At 41.9% G+C, this 24,019-nt stretch overlaps 2 protein-coding genes and 9 non-coding genes across 18 annotated transcripts in view; 1 reads left to right on the top strand and 10 right to left on the bottom strand.

Annotated features, from left to right (window-relative positions):
- The window catches only part of CEP295 (centrosomal protein 295), a 44,867-nt gene extending 35,024 nt beyond the window's left edge, over positions 1–9,843 (top strand). For both annotated transcript variants that reach the window (XM_054059794.1, XM_054059788.1), the window contains exons 23-29: positions 1,371–1,996; positions 2,681–2,854; positions 3,884–4,001; positions 5,265–5,468; positions 7,118–7,226; positions 7,734–7,833; positions 8,610–9,843. In XM_054059794.1, the coding sequence (XP_053915769.1) occupies positions 1,371–1,996; positions 2,681–2,854; positions 3,884–4,001; positions 5,265–5,468; positions 7,118–7,226; positions 7,734–7,833; positions 8,610–8,657 (1,379 nt within the window). In that variant the 3' untranslated portion in view covers positions 8,658–9,843. The remainder of the gene's footprint in view (positions 1–1,370; positions 1,997–2,680; positions 2,855–3,883; positions 4,002–5,264; positions 5,469–7,117; positions 7,227–7,733; positions 7,834–8,609) is intronic.
- Positions 9,844–9,997: 154 nt separating this feature from the next.
- On the bottom strand, positions 9,998–23,868 carry TAF1D (TATA-box binding protein associated factor, RNA polymerase I subunit D). 7 transcript variants are annotated; one of them, XM_054059834.1, is made up of 16 exons: positions 23,792–23,868; positions 22,088–22,161; positions 20,470–20,721; positions 19,880–20,372; positions 19,474–19,649; positions 18,412–18,472; positions 17,823–18,104; positions 16,611–16,679; positions 16,308–16,357; positions 15,550–15,625; positions 15,345–15,478; positions 14,083–14,120; positions 13,495–13,566; positions 11,705–12,763; positions 10,791–10,863; positions 9,998–10,103 (listed from the first exon to the last, which is right to left on the bottom strand). In XM_054059834.1, exons 3-7 carry the CDS (start codon positions 20,706–20,708, stop codon positions 17,985–17,987), a joined length of 1,089 nt encoding a protein of 362 aa, XP_053915809.1. In that variant the 5' UTR covers positions 20,709–20,721; positions 22,088–22,161; positions 23,792–23,868; the 3' UTR covers positions 9,998–10,103; positions 10,791–10,863; positions 11,705–12,763; positions 13,495–13,566; positions 14,083–14,120; positions 15,345–15,478; positions 15,550–15,625; positions 16,308–16,357; positions 16,611–16,679; positions 17,823–17,984. The 7 variants fall into 7 exon arrangements, with proteins under 7 accessions (XP_053915809.1, XP_053915802.1, XP_053915787.1 ...); XM_054059827.1 differs by lacking the exon at positions 15,550–15,625 and having other exon boundaries at positions 11,705–11,779; positions 12,504–12,763; XM_054059812.1 differs by lacking the exon at positions 15,550–15,625 and having other exon boundaries at positions 11,705–11,779; positions 12,710–12,763.
- LOC128851041 (small nucleolar RNA SNORA25) lies at positions 10,619–10,749 on the bottom strand. The gene has a single exon (XR_008448330.1). It is a non-coding gene; the product is annotated as a small nucleolar RNA SNORA25 (small nucleolar RNA).
- On the bottom strand, positions 11,146–11,268 carry LOC128851043 (small nucleolar RNA SNORA32). The gene has a single exon (XR_008448332.1). It is a non-coding gene; the product is annotated as a small nucleolar RNA SNORA32 (small nucleolar RNA).
- Positions 11,896–12,034, bottom strand: LOC128851038 (small nucleolar RNA SNORA8). The gene has a single exon (XR_008448327.1). It is a non-coding gene; the product is annotated as a small nucleolar RNA SNORA8 (small nucleolar RNA).
- LOC128851045 (small nucleolar RNA SNORA18) lies at positions 12,815–12,946 on the bottom strand. Its single transcript, XR_008448334.1, has one exon. It is a non-coding gene; the product is annotated as a small nucleolar RNA SNORA18 (small nucleolar RNA).
- LOC128851037 (small nucleolar RNA Z40) lies at positions 13,861–13,931 on the bottom strand. Its single transcript, XR_008448326.1, has one exon. It is a non-coding gene; the product is annotated as a small nucleolar RNA Z40 (small nucleolar RNA).
- On the bottom strand, positions 14,621–14,752 carry LOC128851042 (small nucleolar RNA SNORA1). The gene has a single exon (XR_008448331.1). It is a non-coding gene; the product is annotated as a small nucleolar RNA SNORA1 (small nucleolar RNA).
- Positions 15,115–15,253, bottom strand: LOC128851040 (small nucleolar RNA SNORA8). The gene has a single exon (XR_008448329.1). It is a non-coding gene; the product is annotated as a small nucleolar RNA SNORA8 (small nucleolar RNA).
- LOC128851048 (small nucleolar RNA SNORA40) lies at positions 15,582–15,710 on the bottom strand. The gene has a single exon (XR_008448337.1). It is a non-coding gene; the product is annotated as a small nucleolar RNA SNORA40 (small nucleolar RNA).
- On the bottom strand, positions 16,493–16,564 carry LOC128851055 (small nucleolar RNA SNORD5). The gene has a single exon (XR_008448344.1). It is a non-coding gene; the product is annotated as a small nucleolar RNA SNORD5 (small nucleolar RNA).
- Positions 23,869–24,019: the final 151 nt, after the last annotated feature.

The raw sequence follows: 24,019 nt of genomic DNA, 5'->3' as shown, positions 1-24,019 counted from the left end.
ACAGAGCACAGTATTTTAAGTAATAGCTGTGTTTATAATGTAAATGTTCCTGGTCAATTATCTTTGTTATTTGCATTTATATACATGTAATTTTTTAAACACCCACTGTTTATCTTCAAAGCTGCAAGCAGTTATTCTGTGTCTGTAGTCCTCCTCTTTCTCTTTAGCTGGCAGAATCTGGTACAAAAAAAAAGGTACTGAAAGATGCTAGAAGAGGGCTTAGACTTTGAGACCACCTGGGTCACAGCACAGGAGTTGGGAAACTCCTTTCAGAGAAACACTGTTTCTAAATTGATTTTATAAACAGTCTCTGTGCTTTAAATGTAACTGTGGTACTTCCTGTCTCTCTGTTTTTATAATGCCAAACCAATTATTCTTGTGCTTTAAAAGGGGGAAAAATAAGTACCAAGCTAAGCAAGTAAAAACTACTTCTGATGGATTTCAAGGTGGGTTGATACCCAAGGCCATCATTTGGAGAACTTTCTATCGATGGCTGATGTTGCAGGTTGATTCTACCCCCCATTAATACTGATTTTCAGGAGACAATATTCTTTAGAGATGTAATACTAGATATTTTGTAGGCGTCAAAGAATGCAAAAGAATCTTTAAAGGAAACCATTAAAGGTTTATTTGTTTTTTCTCGTGTGTGAAAAATGCCTGTTGATAGCGTGATGCTGGAGTCTGTGTGACCAATGTTATTGAATGGGGGTCAGAACCATACTTAAAAACAAAATAAATAATTAAACAACGCTATTGTGGTTTTGGCAGACGCTGCACTGCTGAAACACCTCCCCAATAACTAAAATGTCAATCCCTGACTTTTCTCTTTTCCCAGCCTCTTCTGGAAAAAAACCCTATCATCATGTTTTATATGTATAGATGCTAAGGGAAAGATAATTTAGGGTGCAATATTGTAACTTGTAGGAACAACAATCATTGTTCCAGTGTTGATGTTTTCTGTTTCGGAAAGTTTCTGCCCAAGTAATGGTGTTTTGGATTGTTTTCTTCCTGGTTGAGAAGCTTTGTTGAAGGCCTGAAAGGGACCCAAAGGACTTAGATTTACAGAGTATAAATTGTAAAATCCATTGGTTGTCAATGTGCTTCTGTCAGCACCAGCACAAAGTTTGTCCCTAAACATATTCTAAGAAGCAACAAAGTGTTTTGTGTACAGGGAAAGAATCATTTTGTGTAATGTTAATGGTATTGTGTTTGAAGAAACTTGAACAGATGTTTTTTGAAACAAAACGTTACTTGCCATTCACTGGAGACTTCTTATGCATTCCTGAAAAGTCTCGTTATGGAGGGACCTTCTAAAGTTGAATTTCTCTTGTGTTTGCTCAGATTTTGATTCTTGACAATTCTTGAAACAGGATCTGAAGAATCTTTTCACCCACTGCAACTGGAATCTGCTCTGAGCCATTACAGTCAGAATGCTGATCAGCCAGAGGCCCCTAATGCGATGTTACAGAGACCTTTTGAACAAACCTCTGGAAGTAAGAAATGGGGCAGTGAGAATTGCGTTTCATCTGCCAGAGAATATGAGGAACTGGCGAGAAGTATGGACCACATCAGTCTCCAGTGTTCAATCGAAGATCTGCAAAATGAAAGTCTGACTCCACCGGAAAAGCAAAAATCATTTTATCAGCTAAATACCACACTGGTTCCACTGGATGAAACTTTGCCTCAACGTTTACTAAAAGAGACTCTGTCTTCTGAAAAATTACCAGGGGAGGCATTTGATAAGAAGTATGTGAAGCTTTCTGAAAATTCAGTTCATGTACATGAAGCAGATAAAGCTGTGGAACTGGATTCTCAGTACAATACAAATAAAAAGGAGCCAGATCAAGACTTTCCCGAAGCACAAAAATTGTTGGGGGTTCCCAGAGAAACCAACTCGGAGCATTCAGACATCCATTTACAGATTGTTGTGCAACAGAATGGTTCTTCCTTGGAAAGACATGAAAAGCCCAGAAGCTCCTGTCGTATTCCAGTCTGGGTGAGTACCACAGATTTCCTAAAGCAGTAATTTATGCAGAGTTTTTTGTTGGTGGTGTTTTGTTGTTGCACCAAGTTATGTTAGACCTTTAATGTCTCAAAGCGTGGCAAATGTTGATTTTACAATTACAGTAAAGACTTGCATATTTCCTGGACTTGTGCCCTACTGCTTCTTTCATACTATAGCACTGAGATAATTGGCAGTAGCTAAAATGAGCTGGAGTTGCCATGGTGGCTAGAGGAGCAGTAGCAGCTGCATTGCATCTCCCTCTCTTGGCATCAGATGGGTAACACGCATCTCTGACTGAATTGACTGAATGGCCCCATCCCTATTCCAAAGCCTGAGGGAGGTAAATAATTTCACCAAAGCATAAGTAAACTTGCAAAGATTCCTCTAGACCTCTGTCATTTAAACTTCAGGTGAGTGGAGCAAAGGTGCAGGTTTTATTGTTTGGTTGCTTTGGGTTATTTGTTTGGGTTTTTATCATGCTAGTAGATAAAAAACTTCTGGATCCTATGTCAAATGCAGTTTTGCACATATCAGTACCTCGGGCGACGTGTTCTTTCTGCATTTCATTTATTGCTGAATGCACTTCTTCCTTCTGACAAGGGAGCAGCTGTTGCTGGTGCTGTTAACACTGATATTTGTCATTCATGCTGATGTTGTGTGTAATTTATTTTCTAGGAGACTGAGTCAGGGTGTGGCATTATGGAGGAACCAGAGCTCACTCTGGTAAGCTTGAATGACATCAGTATTGCAGAATTGGACACTGAACATGCTAACCATGAGAAAATTAAGGAGGATAAAATCAATAACCCAACATCTGCAGATCGGTCTGAATTTAATGCTTTTACTGAGGTGAGTCTTTGTCTAATGCAATTCTGATTTTACCTTAATATTGTAAGGAGAGGTCCCTCTGTTGCAGGACAAAAGAATGTTAAGGCTACCTGAGCTCAGCCACTGTTTGAATCATCTCGGTTTGACGTTGTGTTTTCTGGAGAGATCTAATTGAACTGAAATATGGGCTCTTCCTTACCATTGCTGCCTCGTATATCAATGTAGGCAGAGTTTGGGAAGACTTCTGTTGCTGAGAAACCATCTTTGCTGTGTCTGCAAGACTAAATTGTATCCCATTAAGCTGAAGATTTGAATGAGGGGAGGTGGAATAAAACAAAGCTACAAACTAAGCAGGGCAAGAAGGAAAAAAATCCTGTGCCGAGTGGGTGTAGCTACACCAAATCTACAGAGCCGTTATTATTTATGGGGAAAATACGATGAGCTCATCATTCTAATGTACTTAACTGGCCTGTGGGATTCTTTTTGCTGCTTGCTTTTATAAAGCAAAGGCCATAAAGCAGAAGTAAGTACTGTGTGTCAGATGAACAGATGAGATGAAACCATTTTTCAGCTGCAGGAGGCATCTAGAGGAGATCTGAAAAGTTCCTAAAGATGAACCTTTATGAAGTAATTGAAGGGTAGGAGGTTGGCAGCTGTGGGCTGTGCTTGTGCAGTGCATGTTGCCTTCGAGCTGAGAGCAGAGGAAGGAGACACAGCAGGAAGAGGAGGGGAGAAGTACAGAAACAAGGCGGAAAGAAAAAACAGCTGTTGGGATGAAATTATGCAGCTCTGAATTAAGAACAAGCAATGGAGATCTGGTGGGCAAAGGGTCTCTAGTGGAGTTTTACGAAGTTTTAAAAATGTTTTTAGAAAGGAGCTTTTTAATACTTACCCGATACATTTCTGATGTTTCTCTTGCACCTGCTGTAAAAGCAGAAGAGCAGCTCTCTTGTTTGCACTGGGTCTATTCGAGTGCTAGTCCTACTGCTTCACTTGAATTTGTGGTCTATTATTTTAAGCGTTTCCAAACGCTGATTCCTTTTGAAACAGGAGAGAGAATTTTTACCACTAGCTCCAGATGTGGATGATTTGACGTCTCTAAGGCCCGATAGTTATTCCGTTGCCCAGAGTCCCAGTGACAATCACTTGCCATCACATCAGCCTGCAGGTAATTACATGCTACTTTAATATATGGAAGTTGAGATAGAGGTCTTTATTTATAGCGCTAAAATCATTAATAAAATACACCTCTCTTTTGGAAAACATGGAGCTTCATTTACTTAGACAAGTGCCTCTTGCTGTTCAGGCTTGGTTTGAGGTACATTTGACCCACGTTTAATATGTAGCTTATTGATAAGGAAGTATTGGCTTGTCTCTTCCTCTGCCAGGCTGTCTTTCATGCGAGTTCGTAACGTCTGTCTACAAGGCAGTGTTTTTACTGTGTAATAACTATTTAATTTTGTGGGTTTTTGTTATGTTTTATGCACCTTCAATTGTTTATTTTCCATTAGTCCCCAAGCTCCGTAGCCTAAGAATGTCTTTTTTTTCCTGTTCTGATGGTGATGTGACACACAAGTAAAATACTGAGATTTTTTTTCCGAGATGAACAGCAGTAACTTGAAACACAAGAATTGACACAGCTCAACCATGTTAGGGACCTCACAGGTTTTTGGTATTTTTCATGTTTTGAGGCATCAAGATGCTTTCAATTCTTTAATTATCACAGTATTTCACAGAATCACTTGGTCGGAAAAGACCTTTAAGAACAAGTCCAACCATACCTGTCCACTACTAAATCATATCCTTGAGCACTTCATCTACCTGTCTTTTAAGTATCTCTAGGGATGGTGACTCCACCACCTCCTCAGGCAGCCTCTGCCAGTGCCTGATAAACCTTTTGGTGAAGATATTTTTCCTCGTGTGCAATCTGAACCTGTCCTGTTGCAACTTGAGGCCATTCCCCCTTGTCCTATCACTTGTTACTGAGGGGAGAAGATACCAACACCCACCTCCTTTTCAGGTAGTTGTAGACAGTGATAAGGTCTTCCCTAAGCCTCCTTTCCTCCAGGCTAAACAACCCCAGTTCCCTCAGCTATCTCTCATAAGGCTTGTTCTCCAGCCCCTTCATCAGCTTTATTGCTCTTCTCTGCACACGCTCCAGAGCCTCAATGTTCTTCATATAGTGAAGGGCCCAAAACTGTACCCAGGATTCGAGGTGTGGCCGACCTACTTGCAGTTATTAGATGTTATAGGACTGAATTACTTCTTGTGTTGCAAGATTACTCCTTGTTCACAATGTCATTCTCCTCGTGCCATTTACAGAAGTAGTCAAGCTCAGCATTAAATGGGAAACACACCAAAATGTGTGACTTTTAGCAATATCACCTCTACATGAGAAGTGGTGAAACTTAACGTTCATTGTCTTGCGCAGTGATGCTGCTGGAATTTGCGGCTACACCAGGAAGTCTGCAAGAGTCTTTTTTAAAAAGAAAGAAGAACTTCATCCAGAAATCTCTGAAAAGAGTAGAAGAAATAAAAACTAAAGAGAGAGAAAATGAAAAGCCAGAAGCCAGACAGCTTCAAAGAGGAAAGTCTGAGAAGTTAAGCAGGCAAAAGGAGTCTCTTCTTGTCTCTGGTAGGTTTATCTGGGAAGAGGACACAGCATTAGGTATCGCTGAAGCTGCTGTTCTGAAGCAACTATTGTTCTGTTGAAGAATAGATTCTGTTTGTTGCTTCTATGCTATTGCAGACCAAGATATTCTTTAATTTGTTTTCTTGGAAGCTGAGAGCTTCTTTTTTTTTTTTTTTTTAATCTGCACGATTAAGCTGCATCTTCAGGGCTGTAGAGGCCCTTCCTGGTCCTCATTTTCACAGTCTGCCCACATGCCTGCAAATCATAGTTGTTGATCAAGGAACTAGCATGTTAAGTGAACTGAGGCTTCTCCAGTGTCTGTTATGGGGAGCCGGACCTGGCTGGGGAGAAGCACGGGTGGTATAAGGTACAGACAATAGCCTGAGAGTGAGACTACAAAGTTATTTGTAACAGAAGACGTCAGCTCCATTTTGGTCCATTCTGCCAGCTTGTTCCTTTTTTTGTAATGTCATTTAAGTCTTTGAAACCCTCCCCTTTTTGTAATCATAGAATCACTAGGTTGGAAGGGACTCACTGGGTCATTGAGTCCAACCATTCCTAACACTCCCTAAACCATGCCCCTCAGAATCTTGTCCACCTGTCCCTTAAACATCTCCAGGGAAGGTGACTCAACCCCCTCCCTGGGCAGCCTCTGCCAGTGCCCAATGACCCTTTCTGTGTAATTTTTTTTCCTGATGTCCAGCCTGAACCTCCCCTGATGGAGCTTGAGGCCATTCCCCCTTGTCCTGTCCTCTGTCACTTGGGAGAAGAGGCCACCTCCCTCCTCTCCACAACCTCCTTTCAGATAGTTGTAGAGAGCAATAAAGTCTCCCCTCAGCCTCCTCTTCTCCAGGCTAAACAACCCCAGCTCTCTCAGCTGCTCCTCATAAGACTTGTTCTCCAGCCCCCTCACCAGCTTCATTGCTCTTCTCTGGACACGCTCCAGAGCCTCAACATCCTTCTTGTGGTGAGGGGTCCAGAACTGAACACAGTACTCAAGACGCGGTCTCACCAGTGCCGAGTACAGAGGGAGAATAACCTCCCTGGACCTGCTGGCCACGCCATTTCTGATAGAAGCCAAGATGCCATTGGCCTTCTTGGCCACCTGGGCACACTGCTGGCTCATATTCAGTCAGCTGTCAACCAACACCCCCAGGTCCTTCTCCTCTAGGCAGCTTTCTAGCCAGACTTCTAGTCTGTAGCACTACATAGGGTTGTTATGCCCCAAGTGCAGGACCTGGCATTTGGCCTTGTTGAACCTCATGCCATTGGTCTCAGCCCAGCGGTCCAGCCTGTTCAGATCCCTTTGCAGAGCCTCCCTACCCTCCAGCAGATCCATGCTTCCACCCAGCTTAGTGTCATCTGAAAACTTGCTAAGGGTGCACTCGATGCCTTCATCCAGGTCATTGATAAAGACATTGAACAGAGCTGGACCCAGTACTGAGCCCTGAGGAACCCCACTTGTGACTGGCCTCCAGCTGGAGTTAACTCCATTTACCACCATTCTCTGGGCCCGGCCATCCAGACCAGTTTTCCACCCAGGAGAGTGTGCGCCTGTAATGTCATTTAAGTCTTTGAAACCCTCCCCTGCTTTCAAGTTGCCTGGACTGGAGATTTCAATTTAAGATAGGTTTGGGTTTTTTTTCCTTTAGGAAAAAAAGGTACAGTTGCCAAACAGTTGAAGAAAGTAGGAGAAGTGAAAGTGTCTTCTCCAGAGGACAGGAAGGCTGGAGAAACTGAAATGCGCCAGCGTACTTCCAGGTATTGCATGAACACAGGTGGGAGAAGTTTGGATTAAAGAAATAGATGTAGTTTGTCTGTGTCTTCTGAAAGCACTGAGCCCCAGTGCTGCTGAACAGGAAACAGCTGGGGGAGAGAAGGCAAATGGGTTTGATACAGGGACCTGCTGGGATTCCCTGGCTGTGCTGGCAGTGAGGAACAGGACGGGCAGCCGGGTCCTTTCATTGTGCTGAGGCAGCTGTGACAGCTAAGGCATGAAACTAGATTCAATTTGAAGCACAGTTCACAATTGCTTTGGGGCACTTATTAATGCTAGCATGCAGCAAGTACAATTCTTGGGCAGGGTGTTCATTAGATGCAGCTCAAGAGGATCTGAAGTGATTCTAGATACTGGAAAAGCAGAGTCAAAAATCGCCTTTCTCAATTTCTAGCAACTGAGACAGCATAAGCCTTTAAGCTCCTTAACTTATTCCAGCTTTGCCACTTTCCTCCTGATGAGACAGTTTTTTCTCTGCACTGTTTTTACAGACTCTATAATCAACTCACAGAAGTAAAAATGGGAAAGGAAGAAAAAGCAAGGCAAGAAACTTATGCTAAAAACAGAGAAAAGGCTAAAGAGTTTCAAAAGGTAATGGTCTATTACAGTGCTGTTCTCCCTGGTTAGTTCTCAGGATTTTGCTGTGCTTCTACTCTGATTGAGGCACAGTTGTGGTGTGACTGCAGCTGGAACTGAGGCCATCAAACCAGGCTGGATTTCAGGTGCTGCTGTTGGTCTATTCTTTCAGAATTCTCTTGACACTGACTCAGCTGACATTTTCTCTAAAAGGCACATCTGCCTCAGGCTGAACTTTTCTGGTGACTCAAGGCTGAGTAAAAAGGCTGTTAGGGACTCCAGCTGCTAGAAAGAATGGCAGGGGTGTGTTTATTAGTCCAAACTTAACTGGATTTGCATAATAAGGCAGTTTTAGGGGTTTCTTCGGCTACTCTACATAGTTCCAGATTCTACCAAGCTGAGCACACCTGAACTTAAGGCTGCATGAATCCTGTCTGGCTTTACCTGCAATTGCTTTAGAACAGGGAGCTGAACAAGACTACTCAAGTTGGTTCTCCCTGTCCCCTTGCTGGACTCCAGACTACTGTAAGGAAGGAAATGCTTGACGATCCCAAGAGGCTGGGACTGCCACTAAGGGCTCTAGGCCCAAATCCTGCCGTTAGCACCGCTCACCCGAATTTTTTTTGTTGTGGAATAAATGGCTGATTACAGATTCCATAATGTAGGCTTTTTTGGAGCAGTTATCAGTAACTGAGCTCATTGTCCCCTTCTCCGGGCTTGCCCATTGCTGATACTCACGTTAAACAGGAGCAGTCCTTCAGCTGTCCTCTCAGAGCTTGTTTTATTTGCAGAAAATGCTGGAAAAGCTACGAGCCAAGAAGACTCGGAAAGCACCATGACTGGCACAAGACTTCAAGCAACAAGAATACTAGTGTGTTGGTACAATCTTGAACCACTGAAAAGAATGCTGGTTTCATTAAGGTATTGGGAGCGATTAGGAATCCCCAGCTTTAATCTGTAAGGAAAACTCTAAGTAAAGGGAGTCTTGTGTGTCAGAGAGCACTGCAGAAACAGCCAGACTGCTTTAAACACTGTCTCAGATTGAAGAGACTAGCACTGCAAAAAGCCTTTCTTGCTGTGCATCAGTGCTTTAAAGGGAGATCATGCCGACTTCTGTAATATACATCTATAAAACGTTTTCAAATAAAGATTTTTCTTATAATTACTCAACTCCTCAGGCTGTAAGACATTAATTTCTTTTGTAAAGCTGAAGTTTTTATCAATTCTTCCTACTATATCGGTTGAGCACTGGGTTCCTACAGTCAGGAGGTACCTCTTAAAAACACCTGAATGCTGGAAGCAAATAAAACCCCTATGCTGTTTCCACATGTAGTTTCCTGAGCCCCAATTCAAAGCTAAGTAATTACATCAGGACAAATTCAAAGCTCAACTTTTGCTATAAAGATGAATTTTTATCAGCAGGTGGATGAGTTGAGCCATTTCATTAGATGTGCTCTTGTTTAAAATGCAGAGACAAGTCTTAGCTGCTCAATTAATTACATTTTAGGCTTGCTTTCACTAATTTCAGTCCACGGTGCAGTTGCATGCGCTGCAGTACCTAACACAATGTTACACATACTCCAAGACAGAACAAGCAACTCCCATTTTATGGATGTAAACAAGGTGGATGCTTTCTAAAATCAGATGAGGTGTAGTACTTTAGTCTCATCTTCACCCTAGTGCTGTGCAAGGGCTGCTCTGGTTCTCAGGTGTGAACATTCTTATGGTGAGAAAGGAAGATACAAAGGCTGCACTTTGTTGCCAGCAAGACACAGGTGATCAGCCACCACCATCCGCTCACCTCCCACCATCTGCTTCCAGTACAGCAGCAGGAAATCATCCCAGGCTGCAGCATTCAGACAGTTTTATTTAATGCTCTGACATTCTGTACATTGCTTCAGAGTTTTAGCACAGTTGAGTTCAGTTCCAGGGAAATAAGGAAAAATAGCTGATAAAACCTTTGCCAGTCAAACCACAACTTGGTATGCAGCTTGGTTAGCTCTTCTGCAACACATAGCAGGCAGCCACGTTGTCTGTCCAAAGCTTTGCCACCACGTGTCCCAGAGGGACAAACCAGACAAGTCACAACTGAAAGGTTGAGGGCAAGGGCAAAGGCTCCCTCTGCTTCCAAACTCGTTTCCAAATAACATCTACTACTTCAAATTACAAAGCAGTATGGGAAGTTTAAATGTTTAATTCTAAATTACTGCAATAAGCACTCTAGATACAAGTCAATTCTGTATTTGGAAGAGCCATGCAGTTCTTTGCAGCAACATCAGCAGGACCTGAAAGAAAAGCATCTATGAGCATCTTCACTCAAAAGAAAAGCCATTGGAACTGTCTTCCTCACATCTGGTGTAACATCTCTTCCTCTAGTCTGAAGCAATTTAAGTTTACAACATGGTGCTGGTATAAAAACAGTAATAAAGCAGGCAAAACTTAAGGAACGAAAGCACAATTTCCATTGCCAGCTTCTCAAATATCATAATTTTCCCTTTGTTATAACACTACTCACAGTCCCACAGTGTTCCCACCCTGCACTTCTCCCTCCCCTGGTTGTTCCAGCACTTCCGTGCAGCTCTAGGAATATCTTGTCTCAAGGGGAAAGAGGAAGCAGCAATGAAGTTTCAAGACTGCTCATGCCATAATTGTATCAACCTGCTCCCCAACTTCATGTGCTGCAAAACTTAACTGGTTTCCGAATGAAACCAAGCAACCTCTTCCCTTCATTATCATCTCAGAAAAACTGAGGGCAGTAGAACAACATCCTTTTTCACTCCAAGGAGCCTCAATACAAGTGCGTATCTCCTCACAAATAGACCATAGCACACACCAAGGTGTCCATGGCATCCTGCAGAGGACTTCAATATGCGGTCACCGCGTTAAGAGCTGCTGGTTTTTCAGCCATGCAAACCCTCTTTGAAGTGACCTTGAAATTCTTTTTAGGACCAGCAATTTTGCTGAGCACTTACCTTCAGGCTTGTGTTGGCCGCACTGAAGCAGTGTTTCTCAGCCCTCTGCCATGCAGTGACTCAACAGCAGACCCTACAGGTTAAAGTGATTTGGTTTGCATCAGTAATGTTACTTGGATGTAAATCGCACGGAACATCATTGTCTCCTCGCTTTTGGCTCGTGTGTATGACAACCATTCTCTTTATCAGCAGCTTGTGGAGCCCAAAGTTAAAAAGTTCTAACTAGAGCTTTTCTTCCTCTGTAAGTGAATTGGTATAGGTACCCAAGGGTACAGGAACACACCTACAGCTCAGCAGGAAGCTGCTTAGATCTGAACAGCTGGAGGAAGCTCCATGTCTCTGACCTGTGCTAAAGCTTTATTCCCAGCAGACTTACTACCACACTGTGTGGCAATTCAAGAGTCTGATGGGCTTGCTTTATGGTCATGTCCACAGCTCACCAGAAACAGCAACATTCTAGCAGCCTTGGTAATGACCAGGAGCTCTCCTCTCACTGCTGTTACCACCAACTTAAATCTGTGGCTTATATCAATACACGTGTTGCCCATCCTTTCTTAAGGTCCAATAGATCTGGCCAACATGTAAGCAAAGTTAAAGCCTAAATTTGTTAAAAACTCTAAAGTAAAGAACAATTACTGGCAGCCAATAGCAGTCTAATTTAGAAACTAGTGCTGCACACCCATGACAGCCGTTCCAAGCGTATACACACACTAGAACAAGTCTTGGGTAAGCAATCTGCTCAGATACTACCAAAAGCCAGGGTGGTCTCTGCCCAGGAACCTGCCACTAGACAACCGTTTCTACACTTTTATAGAACAGTTTACTGAGGTTTTGATGTTCAAGTCACATCAAGCAAATACACAAGCTGTAAAGGGGCATGAAGCCATCTAACTGACAAGTAACTCAGTGCTTACCTGTCAAGCAGGTTATCTTCCACAGCTCATCCTTGTAGCACAGTAAAGTTCACTTTGTCCTCTATCCTAAAGCACCTGTTAAAAAGAGGAAACTGAATGCACTTGCCAAGTTGCAGAGACCAGTATCCAGTCCCCAACAGTGGAACATGAAAACAGAAAGCAAGTACACTCAAATCCCTGAGGAGGACAAAGATTGTATCAGCAAAAATACCAGGTTTAACCAACACAACAGAAGGAAAACCAACGATGCCAAACACTGAACTACTGTAGCACTGGTTTTTGAACATCCCATCAGGAGAATGCTGCTGGGTGCAGATACCATACAGTGCAACAGCTGCAGCGGTTCGTGATCCACAACAGCCCACTACAAACATTCAAGCTTTTTGTGTGCACCAGTTAGTGGCTAGGGATAAGCTACACTGATGTACTCTTCATTTCGCAGAAGCCACCATGCAACCAAGAGGGAAAACAGACTCCACGGACATCACCCAATATGAACAGAAGCTTCAGAACATTTAGAACTTTTCATACATTCCTACCATGAAGTATTTCTACTTCTTCCAGAATATTTTTTTCATTTTACTTTAAAACTTGCATTCTATAGAACAGAAGCCAGGAATTTAAATTCTAAAGTAGTACACTGGCTGAGCTGCTCAGAAATTAGCTCTTTAAAATTTAAACTTAAAATCCAAATATTGCTGCTTTGTATGAAACTATCAAACATCTCTTGACACAAAACAAATATGCAGCTTGTTTATGAAGCCACTTCCAGATTCAGATACCCGCTTTCTCTTCTTACCTATAGCCACCAAATGAAGAAATAAACCACTCTTCTTTGTGATGAAAGAGGGAATAGATTGTTTCAAGACAAAACTCAAATCACAATGAAGTGTGTCAGGAATTGGGTACCTACACAAAAAACCTGGCTGAAAAGCAAAGTTCAGCCTGTGTAATTCAAGGTTACATATTAAGTCACAGAACACCACACTCTCTTTTAACTCTTACCAAACTCTTCCACTTGAATAATGTTTTCATTGTATCAAAAGCATGAGTCAGTACCTAAAGGAGAACATAATGCATTAATTACAGTCCCTAGCGTGCTACATTAAGAGTTGTCTTGCAGTTTTAGCCCATGGAGCTAACAGGTAGTTCAATGGGTAAAGCGAAACCACAAGTTTATTCTGTGAGGCGTTTCCAACGACACGAACCTACAGAGGAGATCCTATCGGGATAGACCTCAACATTTCTAGCACTATAAATTAACACAAAAGATAAAAATCAAGCAGACTGGAAAGGTCTCTAGGCCAGATTCTACCAAGTGCCTTTTAAACTTCAAGACCTTTGGGGTAAGGAGAAGGCTAAATGATACACCAACATTTGAGGAAGATGAAGTAACTCTTTCATATTAAAAGCAGTTTTAATGTTACAGGTTAATGTTACCTGAAAGGCAAACAAACAGAACTGACTCTAAAACTATATTCTCACAGAATTCTCCCTGTAACTTTCCTGCTAAGCATCTTACTTCTAGAAGCAAAACTACCAGCTGAAGCAATTAAGCCAGTCACCTCATTTCTGACTGAGAAATTTGTATGAGTGTTCTTTGGGCAAATCAAAGATAAATTCTTCACTGAGAGTGAATGCTACACTAAAACACCGTAACATACTGTTGAAACAAGTCCCTAAAATCCTCCATATGTCAGTAAGCTTGATGTGATGTACACTTCCAGCTACTGAAAACAAGAGCCCTCTGATCATCAAGAAACAGGCAGAACCTCAGATGTCATACTAACCCTGGGAAGGGACTTCAGGTTTCTATGCAATGGCATCCTGCATTTCTTCTCTCATTTTCTGATTCCTACCACCTGAAAAAACAAGAGAAGGTTACAGACTGACATGTATGTGCCTACCTACAAACTAGCAGTACCTAGAGCAGTACTTAGTGGTTCTAAGCACAACAGGCGTTCCCGAGAGCTCCTTGTTAAAATCGTACTTAAAGTTACTATAAGGTCTGAATATTGTCCTATTTAAAATGGACAGCTCTTCTTAATTTCCATATTATTTTTAAAATAAATTCAGTCATCATCTTTGCTCACTGACACAAAACACTGCATGTTAAACACTCAGATGCCAGAATAAAGAGAAAGACATTCATGTAGATTTGTTCAGAAAGGCTGTTCTCACTCACTCTCTTCAGAGCAGTTGAACATTTTGCCAATCATCACAACAGTTTTCTCACAGCACTCTCAAGGTTGGAAAAGTTGTTTCCTAAAGCAAACTGCATCTTCTCAGTAAGAAAAGGCAGCAACAAAACCAGCTCACCAAGTTAGAGATAGCTAGCCTGCAGCAGGCAAGGGTTAAAAGCTATCCATAAAACTTACCAAGATGCTTTTTCATACTGGACCATCACCCAGACTTCCTAAAAAGAAGTAAATTGTTGCATCTGAGTAATAAACTCCAAGTTCCCTCAGTATTTTGGTAATTTATTAAGACTTCAGAACTTTTAGACCTAACATGAAGCAGGCAAACTGTAGTCTAGTTACGCTGTCTGAATGCTAATCCCAGAACAAAGTATTCCTCTTGAAATCAAAGCCACAGCCCAGTATTACATAAATATCAACAAAAATCTATCTGCAATTTAAGAAACTGGAGGACTATGGCACAGAAGGTACAATTAAGGGAGTAATCCAACAGTCAGCTGGAACCATGATGTAAGAGAACACGTATGACAACATTTTCAGACAGCTTACAAACATGCTCTAATAAACCATTAACAAGAATGCAGCACTGCATCTGTGTTTACCTGCTAATATTACTTCCATTAGTAAGTGGGACGCAGAATTCAGAAACAAAGCAAGCTAATCCTTGGGATCTTAAAGTAGCTGCATTTTCAACTACGTTTGCACAGTTGTCCAACTAACTTGTTACAGGCCTCATTGTCACCACTGCAACTAGCTTTGCAGTGAGGAAAGCATAACCTGTTACTCTTCTAGCCACGTTTTTCAATTCAGAGACACAGCATATTGTGTCCCTTTGCTGAATAACGAGGCATAACCATTAACTCTTCACTATGTCTGCAGAACAGCGTCTGGCTTTGAAGCCTAGCCAGTTAACTTTGAAAGAAACATGTCCCTAGCTGCCATGTGGCACTTGGATTTCTATTTCAAAATAAAATATCACTTCTTCGTAAGAAAACAGGCAACAAGCTAATGACCTGAACCTCTATGATCTTCATTCGACTACAACCACTTGGAAAACCTCAATATTTACGCTTAAATAGAACTTTCCACTGTTCTCGACATCACAGGAACACCCCTTTACAAAGAAGTATTTTGGAACAAGGCAATTTAACTTTTTACCTCAGTTCTTCCCTGTTGTATTTGACAGTATTCCCAGTCAGAAACTTCCAATCTACTTGCTTCAACAGAAATAGCAAGTTTAACCAGGACACCTACATGAAAACCAACGGAGCCATCTGCTGAAATATGGTAGCACTGCTTTTTGAACACTCCATCAGGGAGATACTGCTGAGGGCAGATACCACACAGCACATAAATTAGTCCGATTACTTGCTGTGGAAGTAGTACTTGCCTGAAGAATCTAATACTTCAATGCTGAAGTGCAGAAGAAACACAAAGCTTACCTCTTGTGCTAACATGCTCCACAAAAGTCACAGATTTGTACATCAGAAGGCCAGCAAACGGGCATAAGAATTCAAGCACTCCAAAAAGTCGTAACTGCTAACTGCTGCAGAGCTAGTGTGTCCATCAGCAAAGCCTGGAAAAAAATCCATATAACTGAACTGCACTTCTGCAAATCTGGAACGTGAAACTCATGCCCTAGATTACCTGAATGAATTGCTGCTTGAATAAATGCAAATATTGTCCCTTCGCATATGTAACACAACCAATGGGTGTTCATCAGCTGTGGGTTGCAAAAGAAGGGTTTTATCTAAGCACCAGGTTCCAGGTTTTTGTCTACAGCAACAGACAAAAACTGAACACGTGCTAGAACATGTTGAAAGCATCAGGTTTTCTTTTTTACGCTATATTTGAAAGAGCATTTGAAGCCATTTCTCAGTTAGCTATATACTTACCATTATTAACTGTCACCTTCCACTACCATGTATCTACCACGTATGTTATTTTTAGAGATGGGTATGGTTTGGACTCAGGTAATAGTGGCAAGAAGTTCCATGTCAGATATGCTGTTGTAAGACAGCATTAACGCTGTGTCAAACTCATGTGTTATCTAGTCCAGTACCCTTTACTACAGCAATGGCTAAATAAGATGGCTTGGGGTCCTATTCTTTAAGCACATTCTTGTAACATTTCATTACTCGCCCCGTTTTAGCTCAGGCCTTCCCATCTTTAGGATGTTTTCCTATACCATAATCTTACACAGCATTTTATTCCATGCTATGCCATTTCCTCGACTGCCCCAAAGACATACAAACTTGTTTATGCCCCACAGTAAGAAGTTTCACAGCTTGAATACATGCAAGACTACCAGCTGACAGAATACTGTCTTTCCAAAACATTGTGAAATGAAGCAAAGCAAAAAAAGCTACCTGAAGGAAAATAGGAACTGCGAGTCAACAGCTTACCTTGCAAATCAAGAAAACCAAAGTGTTTAATCTTCCAAGAGCAACATGAACTAGAGGAAAAAAGTGAAGTGACAAGAATTATCAGGTATGATTGAATAACTTAAGGTTCCCAAAAACAAAAGCCAGGTTTCAGCAATCAGTTAAACAGTTGTAATAAGCTTGATTTTCATATGTATTTATCCAGTTCTAATCAGAATTGAAATTTAGTTCATTTCTGAGTCACTCAGCAGTTGAACAAAAAAATTCATCACATGAACTGCAGAATGAGCAAGACTCCACATCCCACACCTCACTATTCCTTACCAAGTAAGAACCCCACTCCTAGATCCAGGATGAGTCTTTCAAGCCATAGAGTATTTCTCAGGTAGATGCCTAAAAGAGTTACATTTAACCATTAATTCTGGACCAGTATTAAATGATCTTCAAGCACTGAAGAGTAATTTTTGCAGTCTTACTCCCTAGACCTACCAACCTGGTATTAAGTCTTTTCCTGCCAACATCCCTGTTCAGCACAGACTACTTGTACCTGCTGAACAGCTCTCAGCTTGTAGCTGACACAAATTTGGTTATTAGAGTACCTGAGTGAGGCAGATTACCTTTTGATTACATTTTGTTGATTCATAACTAAACTTTGAAATATTTTTTCATTTCTACTGCCACCAGGACATCCTTGTCATCTAGGAGTCAGTCATACTCAGACCATTTCTAAACATTCATTAGTCAGGCTTCCAGCTAAAACATCATGAGAAGAGTATTTGCAACTGGGGCAGTGCTTTTTAAGTACTGTCTTTATAAAAAGTGTTCATCATCTGCTTAGTCACATTGACATCAGACCCCATTCTGGACAGAGAAGTGCAAAAGGGGAAAAAATAATTTCTTAATCTGACATTCACTACGCTGCTACAGCTATTAAAGATAACTTGTAATTCCAGATCACTGTATTAGATTCAGGTGCAGAGAATCAGTTTTCTGAGTTATTCTCCATGAAATAGACAACCTGAATCACACAAAATTTTATCACCACTGGAATGCATTAACCATATTTTGCACCAGACTTCTGTCCAATCTGACTGACCACTTTTGCATTTCTTACTGCTAGTAAATACTAAGATTTGCACTAAGACTCAATTCTCACCCCAAACCTTATTTACATATACAATAATTCTTCAAGTGCCACTCATAAAAGTCAGCTATGAAAGAGAAAAGGGGCCCAAATTGCCCCTTGTAACATGAGCGTGCCTACAGACAGATGCAAAGGCGCACACTTTTCAGTGCTGTGCTCCTTTAATGTTACAATACTTAGAACATGCTTTCCTGTTTTTAATTACACAAACTCTAGACCCACTGCTTAAGAGAATTCAAGTTGCAGAAGATGGCATTTCAGCAAGTTTATCAGCCACTGAATCAAGGATATTATACACTCGATACAGGACAGCACAGAATGCACTCAAAAGCTTAGCAAAACAATTATGCTTGTTTTACAATGGTTCAGCCACAAGCCCAGTATATACTCACCTTAAACCAAATCTGATCAGTTTGCTTGGTTGATAGCTCACATGAACTTCAGACCAATGTTTTAAACCAAGTAGGCATGAGAAAGGTATCTGAATTGACTGCTTCTGCCTCATTTGTTAGTCTTCTGTTCACTGAGGTGAACCTTGCAGAAGCCCAGAGTTCTCAGCAGCAGGCGTCTTCATCCTCTACTTCAATTGTTTTAACTGATTTCACACGTTTCCTTTCTGGCTTTGACTTTTTCTTACTGGGAATTCTGCTGCTTATAATGAAAGAGCTGTTTTCCTAAGAAAACGGAAAATGCAACTATTCACACAACCAGTTTTGAGATGCTCAAGAGGTAAGATTCTGGTAGTAACTTCGCAACCTTTAGTAACTCTTTAGAGAAAACCTATACGTTCCAGCATTATGTCCAACAAGGAGAGTATGGACTCTCAAACAACTTCCTTCTGCATTACAGATCAGCCTTACAGGTATCACGCAGTTAGCTGCGAATCTAGGCTCACGAATTAAGTACTCAAAACAGTATCTACTACTTTTTTAACCCCAGAGGAGAAAGAAGGCAAGGGTTTCTGAAGTTATAGGTACTCACCACTACTCTTGCATCAAGGTCTTCTGGCTTATCAAAATTCAAGCTGTCGTCGTCATCATCACTGAAATACAAAAATACAAATCAAGCTCTGTACTTTTATAGTAGTCTAAAAAGTGTCATCTGTTTTCCTACTACTATGTTGAGTTTCTCATAAGGCTTATGGAAGCGCTACAGCTTGGAGATGTAAGATAGTACTGCTTCTGCATAAGGTTCTTCTCAACTTGCATAAGTTAGCAGTGTAAGTGATTAATAAAGTCAAAAAAACCTGAAAGCTTTGTACCTTTGCAATGCTATCTTTCAGGCTTTCCAGTTTTAATGTGTATTTACAACATTAATTATTGTTGCTATTTACTGATCCTTTTATTGCATTTAAGTTAACTTAGAGACCCAAGATGATACTCCTATCCATAATAAAGTAGAAAGGCAACCAGAATATCTTTTAGTCTTTGCCATAAAACACTCCATGTACTTATTTGGGTTAACTACAGAGGAACTTATTTCAGAAATATCCTTCTTTCTAAAGATTTTTACTATATAATTGTAATGAGACAGTACCAATCACCACTTGAACTGCTGATCAGTCTATAGATTAAGTATATCTCATCCTACTAGAAGTTTCAAGTCACATTTACAAGCACAGAATCCCAAGTGGCCAAGTGGGTTTTTTTTTCCAAAATAAACAGTGCTTTCAGAAGCAGATATTCACATTTAGATTACACAAAGGCTAAAATAACAGCACAGGAACTGATCTTGGCATACCTACAACTGTGTCACAAAATCAGCTGTAGCAGTAACTGTACTACCTCCTGAATTCCTCAGCTCTAACAGTAGCAACTGTCCAGCTTTGGCTGGGCTGGATTTAGCTTTCTTCCTAGCAGCCTGCGCGGTGCTGTGTTTTGGATTGGCAACTAAAGCAGCACTGGCGCCCTCCCCATAGCAGCAAACAGGCTGGGGGTGACCAAAGAGCTGGAGTCGATGTTACACATCTACCTGTACAGACAGTTATATTCACTTACGAACAAAAAAGCAAGTTTTGTACCTGAAAAACAGAGATTAACTTACTTTATCTCCTGAATAGGGGAAATGGGGCCTTCATCATCTAAATACTTGTGTTTCCGTACTGCCAGGCATTCTCTTTCTAAGTCTTCATTAGCTTGAAGTGTTTTCAAAGCTTTTTTAAGATGTTCTTCATATTTAAGCATTTCAACATACTGCAAATATCCCTTTATAGCTGCTTGCTAAAGAAAAATGCATCAGGTGAGACTTAAGAATACCACTATGAAGCATTTATATCTTGAGCTGATTTGCAGTATTATATCTGTATTTTAGCTGTGTTTGTCTTAAAGGGATTAAATGGACAACATGAAGTGTCCTGCATAACACATCAGACATAAGCACAATATCGCCAATTTAAATTCACTGCTTTTAGATTAAAAAAATAACACTTTCTCAACATTACAGGACTCACCTCATACCCAAGAACCATCCTGAAGGGAATATGTTTCTTCCCATAATGTTTTTCAACAAAAGGGAACTGAACACCTCTGTGTTGAAGCCTTCGCTTTTGCTCTTCAGGTGAGGCTGTTGGTGGTAGCCTCCTTTGCGGCAGTGGCATTCGTGTGCTCTCACATGGTGGCATCTGTGCGCTCTCATCCTTCTTCCTCCTCTTCCTCTTGCGCGAGCTACTCCTGAATTTTCGGTGTGCAGCAGCCTTAAACTTCTTTCCCCTGAAGTGATAGGCAAAAATAGCTTTCAAATTGAATTTTGACTTGGGCTTCTCCAAAGTTTCAGATGCTTTCACTGGTCTTGGAGGTGACCGAGAAGAATCTGAAGACTCGTCATCGCCAAGCACTCCTAAAACAGATTCAGCTTGTTGCTTTGAAGATTGAGATCTCAGTTGCTTTGAAGGTGCAGTAGAGCTCTTAGGATGGTTTTCACTGCCACTCGTAGCTGAGAGATCACTGAAGAAAAAAGATATTTATTTCAAAAAAACTGAACATATGATATCTGACACAGGTTCTTCACATGATAAATTCTGAACTAGAGAGAAAAACTCACATTTCTGAATCACTGCTATCCAGTAAAACCACAGCTGAAGCATCGGATCCACAAATACTGTTAAGGTCATCTGAAGACTCCTCAGGAGAAGCATTCTCCTGCCTTGACCGTGAACACTTCATTTGTTTATTTCTTTCATGTGAGTGTACCTTATATGTTTTTTTCTGACTGTTGCATATCAGCTCTTGAGCATCAAGGTAATCAGAGCCAGAAGCCTGGGATTCATTTGTATCAGTCATGTTTCAGTTTGCCCTAAAAAAAAAAAAAATCAATGATAATTCAAGAAATTAAAGGAAATGCTATGCTAATGAGGTAACAAGCCTTCCACCACTCCAGCTAAGAGGGTAAACTTACAAGAACCTGTGAGCCAGCTTCAACACAAGTTTGCCTACGAACCACAAGCAAATAAATTAACCTTCAGAGTAATAGTTAAGTTACAGCCACTTGCCTCAAAACATTCATAGCATATTTTAGGTCACATACCTGTACATACCTGTAGCCAACAGCTTCTTACACCTCTAAGGATACTGCAGCTTGAAGTCATATACAAATACCCACTTCATTGTGTTTTACAGCCTTTTAAAGCTAATCACAGAAGAGTCCGAGTTGGAAGGGACCTTAAAAATCATCTAATCCCATTCCCCCTTGCCACAGACAGAAATACCTCCCACCAGATCAGGCTGCTCAAAGCGCCATCCAACCTGGCCCTGAACACTTCCAGGGCTGGGACATGCACAACTTCCCTGGCCAACCTGTGCCAGTGCCTCACCACCCTCAATGTTAAGAATTTCCTCCTTATGTATAGTCTAAATCTGCCACTCTCCAATTTATGGCCATTCCCTCTAGGCCCATCTCTACACGTCCTTGTAAACAGTGCCTCCCCAGCTTTCTTGTAGCCCCTTCAGGTACTGGAAGGCCGCTATAAGGTCTTTTCAGAGCCTTCTCTTCTCCAGGCTGAACAACCTCTCTCAGCCTGTCCTCACATGGGAGGTACTGCAACCCTCTGATCATTTTTGTAGCCTACTCTGGACCCGTTCCAAAAGTTCCATATCCTTCTTATGCTGAAGATTCCACTACTGGACACAATACTCCAGGTGAGATAGTGTCACCATCAGGAGCAATTCCCCTTTCCTCTGTTCTTTCACTAGCAACACAATAACTGCGATAAACTGAAGAGGCGCAGATTTAGGCTTGTCTTAAGGAAGAATTTCTTCACTATGAGTGGTGAGGCACTGGCACAGGTTGCTCAGGGAAGTTGTGGATGCCCCATCCCGGGAAGTGTTCAAGGCCAGGTTGGATGGGGCTTTGACCAGCCTGGTCTGGTGGGAGGTGTCCCTGCCCATGGCAGGGGATTGGAACTGGATGATCTTTAAGGTCCTTCCAACCCAAACTATTCGATAACTATTCTATGATTCTATTTAAAACAGCAGCACAGAAACAGACTGATCTGCTCTTCTAGGTGAGGAAAAGTGAATTTTAACAGCAACTTGCCCCTGTACGCTGGATCAACCGCAGGCACACCGGTAACATCAGAGGAACTGAAAAACAATGTCCAGAAACAGAAGAGCCTAACATCGAAGCACAAACACATGCAATACCAGCACCCATAACTACTTACAGTTGTTAGCTCAGCATCATCCACAGCCTCTATTGCAGCTCCATCCTGAAAAGCTGACTTGCTGAACACATCCCCTTGGGAAGAAAGCAACATGTAACTGGTTGAAAAGTGCTGGACACAGTTGCCCACCCACCCCATACTGCCAGCGGTGCTGGGTCCATGGCCAAGGTGATACAAGAAGTAGTTACTATTTCAAAAAATGAAATATTAGTGGAGTTAAGTTTAATCCAAATACCTATTTTTTCAATGTTAGACAGAACATCCCTCGGATAGTATGTCTTTTTATCAAACAGTGTTTCTCCAGTTTCTTCTTTTGGACATTATAATACCTTGTGTAAAGCGTGAGCTGTACTGAACAGATGCATCTTCTGTAATCACCTGTTTGCAGGCTTTCCCTATATTAAGTGCAAGGACAGACAAATCTGGCTCCAAAGCTTCAGTTAGCAAGAGATCTGGCTGTTGTGAAGTTCATAGTAACATTAGAATTAGTCCTTGGAACTTCACGGAATATGCATAGGACTTCTGAGAAATGCTATACATATGCATGAGTGAGAAGTACATTCTGTATCCAGCCCTTGTCTTGCTGCACATGATTGATGGAGATCACTCCCTCCTGTTTCCCAGGCCTCATTAAATGATGCCTGCTTTCTAAAACTCCAAAATGAGTCTTATTTGACAGCATTTTCATTATCAAAGGCAGGCATTTTGCACAGGGGCACCCACCATGCTACCACAGCTTAGGGACACTCTACCAGCCCCGCTCCCAAGGATATTGAAAACTCCAGCAAATAACTCTAGAAGGCGTTTTGGAGTTTTAGAAAGTGAGTATCCTTTATCAGTCCTACGAAACATGAGGATGTGATCTCCATCAATCACGTGCATTGAGACAAAAACTGAGTACAAAATGTATTTCCCACTTACACGCATTCGTGTAAGTGTTCCCAGAAATCTTAGGCACATTCTACTACTTTCCAATTTGAATGCTATGAACTTTGCAACAATCAAAGCTTTTGCTAGCTTGGAGCTGGCTCCAGCTCTCTGCTTTACCTTGCATTTGAGATAGAGACTGCAAACAAAGGTGATTACAGAAGACACATCTGTTCAACATGAGTCATGCTTCACACAAAATATTATTTCTAAAGAATGAACAGTGACTGGAAAAACACTGTCTGAAAGAAAACTTGCTGTCAGAGGGACATTCTGTCTAATTTTCCAAAGACATAATTACTTGGATGAAACTCGCCTACGTTAACTTAAATTAAAAAATATCCCACTTTCTGTAACTGTAACTACTTCCTGCACCATAGACTCATAGAGCGGTTTGGTTTGGAAGGGATCTTAAAGCCCATCTAGTTCTAAGCCCCTCTGCCATGAGCAGGGACACCTCCCACTGGATCAGGCTGCCCAAGGCCCCATCCAACCTGGCCTTGAACACCTCCCGGGATGGGGCAGCCACAGCTTCCCTGGGCAACCTGTGCCAGTGCCTCACCACCTTCAGGGTTAAGAATTTTCTCCTTATGCTCAGTCTAAATCGGTCCCCCTCCAGTTTAAAGCCCTTCCCTCTCATCCCATCACTACGTCCATTTACAAGAAATCCCTCCCCACTTTTCCCGTACGCCGGCCGCTCGATACCGCCATGTCCCTTATCCTCTCGCCGCCCCAGCGCCGCGGATGGCGATGGATGCCGCCCACTACCCCCCTCACCGTAAGACCGCGTCGCCGCGAAAGGTGGGAAATGGCCGCACGGAGCGTTAAATAGCGTCGGGGGGAGGAGGGGGAAGAGGGGGCGGTGACGCGCCAATGGGAGGGAGGAATACGATCGCGGCCAATGGGAGGGAAGGAAGGAGCGCGGGCAAAAGGGGACCGGCATGCGGACCAATGGAAGAGTGGGTGGTGGCAGAGACTCTCTCGGGGGCCGATGGGAGGAAGGGG

The sequence above is a fragment of the Cuculus canorus genome, chromosome 1 (genome assembly GCF_017976375.1).
Source record: "Cuculus canorus isolate bCucCan1 chromosome 1, bCucCan1.pri, whole genome shotgun sequence".
NCBI classification, from domain to species: domain Eukaryota; kingdom Metazoa; phylum Chordata; class Aves; order Cuculiformes; family Cuculidae; genus Cuculus; species Cuculus canorus.
This window is presented reverse-complemented; position numbering and strand designations above follow the sequence as displayed.

Coding starts and splice junctions, on each gene's coding strand:
- TAF1D (XM_054059834.1), bottom strand. CDS start 20,708: ATGACTGATACAAATGAATCCCAGGCTTCTGGCTCTGATTACCTTGAT. Junction 19,650..19,879: donor GGATGGTTCTTGGGTATGAG/GTGAGTCCTGTA, acceptor ATTTTTCTTTAG/CAAGCAGCTATAAAGGGATA. Junction 18,105..18,411: donor ACCTTGATGCAAGAGTAGTG/GTGAGTACCTAT, acceptor CCGTTTTCTTAG/GAAAACAGCTCTTTCATTAT.